This window comes from Megalops cyprinoides, chromosome 1 (assembly GCF_013368585.1).
Source record: "Megalops cyprinoides isolate fMegCyp1 chromosome 1, fMegCyp1.pri, whole genome shotgun sequence".
In the NCBI taxonomy this organism is placed as follows: domain Eukaryota; kingdom Metazoa; phylum Chordata; class Actinopteri; order Elopiformes; family Megalopidae; genus Megalops; species Megalops cyprinoides.
This window is the reverse complement of record NC_050583.1, coordinates 13,428,971-13,440,299: the sequence shown is the minus strand read 5'-3', so window position 1 is coordinate 13,440,299 and position 11,329 is coordinate 13,428,971. Positions and strand designations below refer to the sequence as shown.

Below are 11,329 nucleotides of genomic sequence, written 5' to 3'. Positions count from 1 at the left end.
ATTAAGAGATTATCTTCACGCTTTCCTCTTTCAGTGATTGGAGTGAATGGATGAATGGAAAATATTTTTAGAGTGTGCACCTCATTTGTTGGAGGTTGAACAAATGCAACCGTAAACTCTTACATAAAACCAAGCTCCTGGGATTATTTCCTCAAATCAGTCACTTTGTCATAAATGAAAGCCATGATACTTTATTTATTTCTAATGGTAGTGCTGGATTACGACCTTCCAGTAGCATGGCCGCCATATACAAGGCGATCTGCATTGTTTATGTTTTACATTATTAAACATTTATACAGCTGGAGTTCCACTGGAGCAATTTGGCCTGTGTTACTTAGGGTTACATCAGCTGCTAGACTGAAATAATACTACCAAACATGAGTAACATAGACAAGTAGAGTAAATATATTTACTGTATGCATGGGGAAAATATTTGAAATATAAATAAAATCAAGTGTATAAATACAGTAAATGAGCTTTGCAGATCCTCGTGAGTCTTGCCGTATTGTTTATCTGTGGTTCTGCGTTACTCTGAAGCCCTGGGAGGGACAGAGTCATGTGGTGGGGCCCCTGTAATTAACAGCAGTGCTGGAGCCAGAGTGAGGCCGCGGGGAGGCTAGACAGGCTCCATACGGATGAGGCTGAACCTACATACTGGGGCAGCAATCTGGATCTCCTCTCCACTGGAGCCAGAGTGCATTACTCACTGTAACTCTGCAGCCATAGAAATGATAGTGACACTTAATTCCTGACTGAGCAGCTCCCCCAGCAGTAATGACAGTACCTTTGTTTTACCACTAGATAGCAGAAAAAAGACACTAATGTTTCATGGTGGTCTCAAAGCCTCTGAAAAGTGCCCGTGCTTGATCCTGAAATATGCACAGCCTGGTACAAAAGGTGGAGCTAAGCAGGAAAGGCAAGTGCGGTCAGCTGGTCCGATGGATCAGTGCTTTGCTTGTTGGTACCAGGTACAGGGTTCTCTACCTCCCTTTTTGTTGTGTACAAATGCAGGGTGTGTACAGCAATATTGCAAATAAAAAAATCCTCATTTGCTCATTCCACCAAAATGTTACAAAGAGTACATCTACCATCAGCTTGACCTACTTTGGCCACCTTGAGCATCAAACTGGAAGTTGGATCATTAAAGACCAGTCTGAGCTAAGGTATACTGAAGGGTAGTTTAAAATGTAACACCAGCACTAAAAAAAACAGGCTAAAAAACCTGACCTGTCAGACACCCAACAGGAGCCATGATCCTGATCTGAGCCATTATCAGTTGTGGAGTATATGGTGGCATTTGTCACAGACCTATCCCAAGTTTGTAATGGTGCTGACTGGCTGTTATGTGAGGACATCTGGGAGACAGAGAGGAGCTGCTGGATACATTATCAAACATTATGTGATGAATTCATAACTTTTTACAAAAAAGTTTTACAAAACACTTGTGTGAAAAAAGTACATGGGGGAATTGAGAACAGCAATTGTTTTCCCTCAGATGCTCACATTAATCGCAACACAAAATCACTTCCATAAAGGTTAGTATGTTTAATTACAGTAAATTCAAAGTACATTATGAAAAAGTATACACTATTCATGTACAGTATATATAGATCATTTTTATATTTATGTATAAAAAGATTGCACAATTATCAAATCCAATACAATTGTAGCACCTACTGTCAATCAAGACCTAAGCACCAATTCTGAAAAATAAAACAAACAAAAAAGTCCTTCAGAAAGTAATGTTGAGTACTTGTTTGGCAACTGTGCTGTGGGCATTCCACAACTGATGATGTATTCATGCTGATGGCATTTTTGAGGTTCCCATGATTCCTTGTTAAAGATCTTTTCTCTGTTTCCAATCTCTCATGTTCTCCCATCTTGTTCATTAGTGCATTTCATTTGTCAGCAAACACTCCACAATCTTCTATCTCACTGAGCTACTGGGAATGTTTACAAAGCCATCTTGTCCATTCAGATCTTTACATGCTCATTATTCTGAGTGTAATCACTCTATAACTCATTAATATAGTGGATTTATTGAAGCCAACTGGATCTTGGAAGTTTTCTCGAGTCTACCAGCTGTTTTCTCCACCTGAGCTTGAAGCCTATGGCCAGAACCGCTTCTCCACACTTCTGCCCACAACCATAAAACTCTTACTTTATAGACTTTTCCTACTTCTTACACTTCACTCCCAGTTTGCTCTTGACTCTATTCACGCAAGTCCTGACATGCCTTCAGTCCCACTAATGTTTGTGTTGGCAATACCAACCCAAAGCAGTAAAATCCCTACTTCCACTGAGCAGGCCAAGAAAGTGTCATTCTGACCCCCCACTCCCCACCCCCAAGGCACAGTGTTAAAAAAATTCCCTGTCTGAATACTAGTCTTTCTGACTGAGGCCTCTGCACACAACACCTGTTTTGTAAATGAAGCCTGACTGTTTTAACAATAGCTTCAAGCTGCTGGCTCAACACAGCCATGATGAACGTACCAACACCACATCTCCCGTTGCCTGTTCTGTTCTGTATTTTTCTGGTGCCACTTTGGCTGTCAAGCCATTTGGCAGAATTATCTTAGGGGTTTTCAGGAGCTCAAAGAATCCATTTAATGTTCACCTGCTCCTCTTCATATCTTCCAGGAATCTATTCAAAGCATGAAATTTGCTTTCGTTTGCTGGTAATTGGGCCTGAATGACAAACTATTTAATGACTAAAGAGTACGACTGAGCTGTCAACAAAGTTCTAAATTACCCACTTGTTCCATATCTCTCTGTCTCTCTCTGTCTCACTCTCTTGCTCTCTCTCCCACTCACTCACAGGCTAGCAATGTTGAAGTCTGGTTTCGTTTAGAGAGAACCAACACACTTCTTTCACTTCCTTTCCTAAATCTTTTCAAAAACAGCCCCCAGCCATCCACAGTGTTTCAATACAGATGGGTGGGCGAATTCAGATTGGACTGACATTGAGAAACGTAGGGTTTCACCACATGTTTAAGGGATGCCCTGCCCTTTAAATTTAGCCTTTACTGTAAATCCATTGACTCAAATGTGGGCACCCTCACTAGCCTTTGTAATACAGTAGTTTAGATTTAGGACTCATTCATCTGCACAGGTTTATAGCATAGCTGCAAAAGCACTTTGACTGAACAGACATAATGTCAATGTTTTGTATAGTCTGGTCAACTTAAACTTAAAGGTTGCATTGTACTTTATGCCAAACATATGGTTTGGAGATACCGCACATATGCACTGTGTTGTTGCCTTAATGTAAATCAGTGCCTGCATTGTTATGATTTGGAATGGTCTAGGCCATGTGATGTAGAATTTATTAAGGTTTTCTGCCAGTCAGTGTAATAAACAATGGCACAGAGTCTGCTGTTTACATTTTCCCTTTGAGGCTACAACCAACACTTTAACCCTTCTCATTTAGAGGCCTATACCCTACTGTGCGGGGCTGTTTATTCTCATATATCATAATTGTCTGTGAGGGTGGTTTGGGAAAAGCCAGTGTAACTCTTCTGCTTTGTTTCTTTGTTTTCCCCTGAGATACTCCTGCAATTCCAGGGTGTCACACAAGGAAGCTCAACGCACTGATGTGCCTCAACTTCAAAGATGGCAAAGTCAAGCGCTCAAGAAAACAATGTCTTTGGGGATTAATCATGGAGTCTTTTACCACAGACAGCACCAGAGTCAGTTTCTGCTGAGTCTAGACGAACCTTGTGGAAGAGGATTAGCATCTTGCACTTTAACATTGTGCTCTTGTTCTTGGCGGCGAAACAGAAACGCAGCAACAAATTATCAGAGATTTGGAGGATGTGAAGACATAGAGAAACATCCACCGTCCATGTTCCCCTCAGTTCTAACCCTGAACCCCTGATAAATAGATCATTCCTGCAAGACACCTTTAAATGATCAACAGCTAATGCTGATGCTAAAGGTGAACAGCCCAGCTGTTTCACATGTTTAACAATCTGGATCATTTACATATATTAATAAAAAAAAAAATGAGAACCAGTTTAACTAAACAGGTCAATTAGGGACTTGTAAAATTAAGTACTGTACATAATGATATGATGGCGTTGGTGCAATGGCTTGAAAATCCCTCAAGGCCTCATTATTTGTTCACTTACTAGCTATTTACTTAGTGTCTATGGCTTTAATGAAATCTGGATTTTAAGATTTAAGACAGAACAACTTTGTGACTGTTGCCCTGCCAATACCTACATAACAGGACCACTAATGGAGGGGTTAAAACTGGGGGCTCGTCACAGGGTTTACTCCACACTGGGCTTGATGAGGTAGCCGTTGAAGGTGATGTAGACGTCCACGTCGTCGCTGTAGATGGCATTTTCCCGCTCTCGCTTGTAGAGCCGCACCCACACCTCGTCGTTCTGCTCCAGTTCCAGCATGATGCTCTGGCTCTGCATGATGCTGCGGTCGCTGGGCTGGGCGTAGACGATCACCTTCTCCTGCTCGTTCTGCATGATGTGCAGGTAGGTCTCCTTGAAGTTCCAGGTGTGGATGTTGACGTTGAAGAAGTAGATCCCCGGGATGTAGCAGTAGAACTTGCCCTTGAACATGTTGAAGTGCTCGTGGAGGTTGACGAAGACGGTGTCGAAGACCAGCGCCTGGTAGTACTCCACACTGTGCAGGGCCTTCCGCCGGCCCACCGAGAAAGCAGAATACTGGGTCTTGCAGGGGTCACCGGGAGGACCAGCCTGGCCTTTGCTTCCTTTGGGACCCATGGGGCCCTGGGACCCTGCCTGCCCCTCCTGTCCTGCTTTCCCCGATGTCCCTCTCTCCCCTCTGTCACCCTTGTCCCCTACAATGAAAAAAAAAAATCCCTTTAACAAACTTTGCCAATCCTACAGACCATACATGGGCATTTCCTCAAAAACCATGACCCAGTACGCTCATGGGTACTGTTATGATAAACAATGGCTGTGGGCTTGATATAACATAAATAAAAACAGGTGAATTGACTTTTGGCCCAGATTCTGTCATCAACCAAGTGAGTTCAGGCAGAAACTGGAACGAGACCAAGAGGCCTGGTTCAGCTTTCTCAACTCAATACACTCTTATGTACATAATACTGGAAACCTTTGGAAAAAACTGATGAAAATCCCAGCTAGTGGGAAACATCAAGAGCATATGGGTGATTCCCAGCATGGCATGTGAATACATGCAGATGATAGTTACTTGCATAAAGCTACACTTTCACCCGACTTCCAAGGTGTTCCCTAATTTAGCTCAGTGTAATGCTCAGGCTGCAATGTACATGGATGCACACCAGTGGCGGCTGGTGAGCTGGAAACAGGGGAGGCTGAAATATTACCTTTAAATCTATCATTACTTTCAACCTGTTCCCCTTTATCCCCCTTGATTAACAATAAAACAAATAATTCGCAGAATAATTGACACCAATCACGTAAATGGAGTAAATGATTATGCTCGCGAAACAGCGCGGATTGTCTGTAGTTTGTGTGCTGTTTCTTACGGCACAGCCCATTGAGGCGCTATAATTATCTCTCACACACAACATTGGTCATGTTCCTGCCACATAAGCAAGTTCCTTGCCAGGTTTAAGTGCTGAAAGTGCAGGCTGGGCCGGCACAGATTCTCATCAACTTAGGGGTGGAATTTGATTTTTTTCTTTTTTTTTTTTCCTCAGAAAATGTAGAGTTTCAAAACACAGCAGCCTCATTTAGCCTGAGGACAGCAGTTTTAACTGGTGAATCACACTCCGCAGACAGCCAGTATCTCATTTCTTTAGAACAGAATCCCACTGAGGTCTCCGAAATGGGTGAGAACATAGCATGCCTTTTGGTCAGGGGCTGTAGCAGAACAATGCACAGTATTTACCAAATTCTCAAACGTTAAATACCTCACCATAAAACAATAAGTGAAACCTTGTGGGCTATTTTAGCCACTGTGCTCAGATACAGATACATGTGTACACGTTACAGTTAGCCTTTGTGCAGTGTCATCTGTTTATATGAGAGCACTTTCTGCCGGGCTGCCACTATACTGTTTTGATCCTGTTTAACACACTAAATACCTAAATTTGTCAAGTAACCACATGCTTAGTGCTGGAAGACTAAGAACATATTGCTGAATCATAGGCTGGGAGGAGAGACCTGAGTTTGTGGATGGTTAAGAGTGGACTTACCTTTGAGGATGGTCATGTTGATGTAGGTTCGGACTTCAGGCACCTGGTATGGCGTGGCAGTGCGGGCAGTGGAGCCCTCTGGTGGCTCCAGATGGTCACAGCAGCGTCGGCAGAGTCTGTGAGGGGCCTTGGAGGGGGAAGGAACAGAGGCCACCAAGGAGAGGAGCAGAACAACGGGCAGAAACATCCCAAACATGATGGCACCTGGAGGTTCAAAGGCGTGACATGTTAGTGAGTTTGACAACCTTCAGGTCACGTGGCCTTAGTCTGTGATGCCCCGTCACTCAAGCAGTATGCCACAGTGGTAAGGCTGAAGCCTTGTAATGCAAACCTGCCACATTGTTCAAGTTGCCTGAATTACAGTCTTAATGGGTGGTGTGTAAATTACGTAAGTTGCTCTGCATAAGAGTATCTGCTCAGCTAATGCTATGGCTGCAGTGTAGTGTGTGTGTGTGTGTGTGTGTGTGTGTGTGTGTGTGTGTGTGTGTGTGTGTGTGTGTGTGTGTGTGTGTGTGTGTGTGTGTGTGTGTGTGTGTGTGTGTGTGTGTGTGTGTGGGGGGGGGGGGGGGGGGGGGGGCCCACAGTATGGAGTGGCAGTGTAGCATAGTGGTAAGGAGCAGGACTTATAACTGAAAGGTTACCAGTTCAATTCCCCACTGGGGCATTACTGCTGCTGTACCCTTGGGCGGGGTACTTAACCCACAATTGCCTCAGTAAATATCCAGCTGTACAAATGGGTAACATTGTAAAAATTGTAACTGATGTAAGTTGCTCTGGATAAGAGTGTCTGCTAAATGCCAATAATGTAATGTAATGTAACAGCATAATGTACATTAGCTGCAGATATATTATGGAAGTTACAGGTAATTCCTCTGGTTTAAATGTCATGCTCAAGATTTTATAGACATTCAAGTTCTTTATAGGCAAGTGTGCTGAGAGGAGCTCTTTCTTTCATTCCCTGCATAGAGCTGTCACCACATGAGGAGGTGGAGTTGATGGCTGGCAGGTGTGGCAAAAACTGACCCAACATGAACAGGGAAATGAGCTGCAGGTCGCTTCGTTTTCCTGAACAAGCTGAGCAAAAAAAAAAAAAAAAAAAAAAAGAGTGCAGATCGCTTCCAAGAAAATACAAGCTTGGCAAACGGGGGCCAGGCCTCTCTGCACGGCTCCGAGGGGCAGTGCGATCTGAAAGAAGCACCGCTGTGTGAGATCAGGGGTCGCTCCTGAAGGGGCCGTGTTTTCGTTGGCTGCAGCCCGACCCGCGCGTTCTACTGTGCCGCGCCCGCGGCGACGCGCCTTGCTGGCTCCCCCCCCCCCCGCCTGCCAGATTCACTCAGCCCGTGCCTGCAGCTACACCAGCCGGCCTCAGCTTCTGGTGCTGCCGACACGCCAAAAGCACGGAGAGTGAGCCCAGACCGCACATCTGTCTGCATGCGTTTGTGTGCCCCAACCCACTCTGTTTCTACTAATTACCGTGTAAATATACACCGTATGCAGCCGAGTGCCATCTTGTCAATAGAAAAAGACACAGGGCACTACTACCAGCCTTTAGATTTACAACTCCAATACCTCTCTACCAATAGTTGCCCTACCATATACACTGCACCCCTGTAAGTAGACTAATATCCACACATGCACTGTGAAAAGTGTGCTTTTCAGACTTACACAAATTGAGATTAGATGACATCCACTCCATTCTCATATACAGCTGCTGTTGTGCTCCCCCAGGTCCTTCCTGCTCACCCGTTTGGCCTGCCTACAGGAAGCTTGTGTTGCCTCAGTCTCTGTCTCAGTGCCTGAACACACATTGTTCTGGTTTATCCCCCACAGCCCAGCACTCTGCTGACCCAGCGAGGGAACATCAGGGCAGGTTCACTGAGTGTGGCATGAGGCAATGTTGTGCTACCAGCCAGCACTGAAGCTGTACATGTTACATCTTTGCTTTGGGTGGATCTGAATTCCAGGAAAGGCCCGATTTGAGCCAAAATCTGAACAGCCACTATTCAAGCAGTCTTCCAGAGCTCAGCTAAAACATAAAAACGCTCCATTTGTTATCTTTGGCATGTATTGTGGCCTGAATAAATGCAATACTCCCTGCTGGCCAATGCTTTACAGTGCTGCAGGCACTTAATTACTGTAGCTCAAAGTTGTCGTGTTTGATTTTAAATACATTACGAACACCAGAACATTTACAGTGTTGTGGAAAGAGGCGAATTCATCATTTACAGCAGAAATAAACCCTGCCATGTTTGAAACACTGATGCATTCTTTCTGCACCTTTCAACCGCTCATTTTACAAATATCAAAGTTAAGCACCTTTCGTCATCACGATGATGATGTCACAATTTTTTCATAGCTTATAGGATGTAAATAACAATATAACAGGTCCCACAGACCCATCAGAGTAACTACAAAGCATATATGTCGCAAATGTATGCTGAGTTTTTAAGATCATCTTCACAGGGTGTAATGTACAGTCAATGCAACATGTGTTACAGTGATTAGAGCAGTGGACTCTGAAATAGTGAGGTTTCGGATTCTTTCTGATCCTCCCTTAAGCTTGTTGCTTTATCTCAAGAACTTCAGTGAAAAAAAAAAAATCCAACTTCACATATGGGTTATAAGATATGGAAGATGTAAATCTATAATCGTTGATGGTTTCTCTGAATATGCATGCCAGCAAAGCAGAAAGAATGAGTTGCTGACAAAATCAGTTGAGAAACTATTGGTCCACTGATTCTTGAAACCATGTGTCTACCTGAGTATAACATCCTAATTACAATGTAATGCCATCACTTAACCAGTCTGACTATACTGATGCCAACTCACTGATCTATTATCTATTCGGCGTAACCCGTCAAAGATAGTTATGAGAACACAAACTACACAATAATGTTAGTGGATCACATCCACCCATAGGGGGGAGGGTGAAAGCTGTTCAGTGTCTTACCGACACAAACTGACATTTATTGTCCATGCTTCCCTTTTCTAGGCATAATCTGGCTCCTCTTTTCATGAAACATATGCTGAAGGTTTAAACTTGGACATTGCACATAATGGGTCTTTGCAGGCTACCCCAAATAGGATATCCCCAGTGTTTACAAGACCAAAAAGAAAAGTTAACAGCAGTTGCGATGAACTGAACACATTTTTCACATGGAAACTTTTGGGGTTGCACAGGGGAAAATCAACAAGCACGAGTTTTGCTTTGCTCGTTTCATGCACGTATCCATTTGTAATTAGGTTAGGATTCTTGGTAATTCTCTAGGAAAGGTTCTCTGTTGGAGCTGCACAATGGCTTTATGAGCTCAACAGAAACATTAATAAACACTTAAGCTAACAGGCAGAGAATGCCTTGGGGTGTGCTATGTCTTCACAATCCACAAGTGACAATATTATGCACACTCAAGGACAGGATGTGATGCTTGGCATCAATATCTGGGAATGTTTATCTAGTGTCTGAGGAAATTGTATAGTTAATTTGAAAAGTTTCGATTATAAATATTACACTGGAAAATTTAATCCACCCCCCTTGCACAACATGGGATTACTACGATTAATTTAGTAGCTGTACGGGCACCATTATTCAATCTTTGAAACCGATAGCGCAAGGTCCGTTTCCCTGCCATGATTCTACTACAATCTCTTCATTTGCTTGCCCCGTGAGAGGAGAATATAACTTTTATAGTGAGGTGATACTTCATTCTTATAAATTCCCTATTCAGCCACTTTTTGAGTTAGTGCCAGTTTTGATAACGAGGTTTTACATTTCCAGTTATAAAAATAACTGCATGTCGTAACAAAAAACTGACAGTTCTGTTCATCACAGCAGGACTTCGCATTCACATTTTAGGGACAAGGGTTAGCCTTTTCCTTTGGACCATTAATTTCTGGGCGTCGGTAATCTAAAAGTAGTACCATAATTGCACCTGTTCTCACCTCATATCCTTAAGGACCACGTTTGGAAAAAGAAAAGTGCTGCCATTTAGTTACTATTCGACAGCCCCATCATATTGCCAAGATAGTGTTGCATCATTTTACAGCTAAACCAGGACGCACGAATATGGGTGTGCAACAGGATTCATTTATATAATAACTTAATCCCAACACATCCCTCGTTTTCTTAATGGTGTACGATGGTGAAATTTCATATTCCTTTGATAAGTGCACGACTGTCAGAGAACGTAAATGTAAGCATCGCCTTACAGCGTGGCACACGAGAGCAGAGTACCGAATGCTTGCATCGCTGAATCCAGCTGTAGCCGTGTCCCAAAACCAAAACTTATCGTTAAGCATTCGATTGTTTCTGAAAACAGGCATCTTTTAGCGACACAATTTACTTTTAGTCTTAAAAACCTGAATTTAAAACATTGTCATTTTCACTGCACTGTAAAACGCTGTTTGAATACTCACAATGTCTGAGCGTTTTATTGTTACCTATGTGATGGCGTGGCATCGCCTGGATGTAAATATAAACGCCATGAATTCGGTGGAAAGAATGTCTACTCAACACAAATCCTCCACTCACCTCTTCGCAGCCGTCCTGCAACTGCCGTCGTCGTGTCGATCAGCTGGTCAGACAGAGAAAGAGAGAAAGAAATACCTAACTCAGCCCCCCCCCGTTCTCTCTCCACCACATGCTCTACGGTTCTTTTTTCAAATTCTCCCTCTTTTGGTAAATCATTCTCCCACTTTTTCCCCCAAACCTCGCTTTCCTCATACACCCCGCTCCCCCGCAAAAAGTCGTATTGCCTTTGTGTAACAGTCTGAGAATAACTTCACATACAGTCGCATAAAGAGCACATCTAATGACCAAAGCATGAACACAATATTAGATTAATTTATGTTCCAAAAGAGCGGGTAATCCATCTGACCCAGTTTGTTGTTTGGCAGGTGTATACTTTGGCAGTTTATTCGCCATACAGCTGAAGCCGTATTTTCTAATTTCTTTGTAATTTCTGGCACACAAAAACCCTCTAAAATTGCCAAACCTCAGTATAAGTCAGCATAAATCAAGTACTTTACAGTATAAATCAAGTACTTTACTGACCAAGCACACCCAGAAAATAGTTTGAATACATCTGCAAGACTGGGGAAAAAGTAGAACTTTTGCAGTGCTTTCTCTATTTCTCTAGTGTCCTTGAGAGTGATAATACCATA

At 43.1% G+C, this 11,329-nt stretch overlaps 1 protein-coding gene across 1 annotated transcript; it reads right to left on the bottom strand.

The window, feature by feature from the left end:
* Positions 1 to 4,083: 4,083 nt before the first annotated feature.
* LOC118789433 (complement C1q tumor necrosis factor-related protein 1-like) lies at positions 4,084 to 10,734 on the bottom strand. Its single transcript, XM_036545855.1, has 3 exons — positions 10,698 to 10,734; positions 6,170 to 6,373; positions 4,084 to 4,822 (listed from the first exon to the last, which is right to left on the bottom strand). The coding sequence occupies exons 2-3, from the start codon at positions 6,363 to 6,365 to the stop codon at positions 4,275 to 4,277; spliced, it is 744 nt and encodes a 247-aa protein (XP_036401748.1). The 5' UTR covers positions 6,366 to 6,373; positions 10,698 to 10,734; the 3' UTR covers positions 4,084 to 4,274.
* Between the last annotated feature and the right edge of the window lie 595 nt (positions 10,735 to 11,329).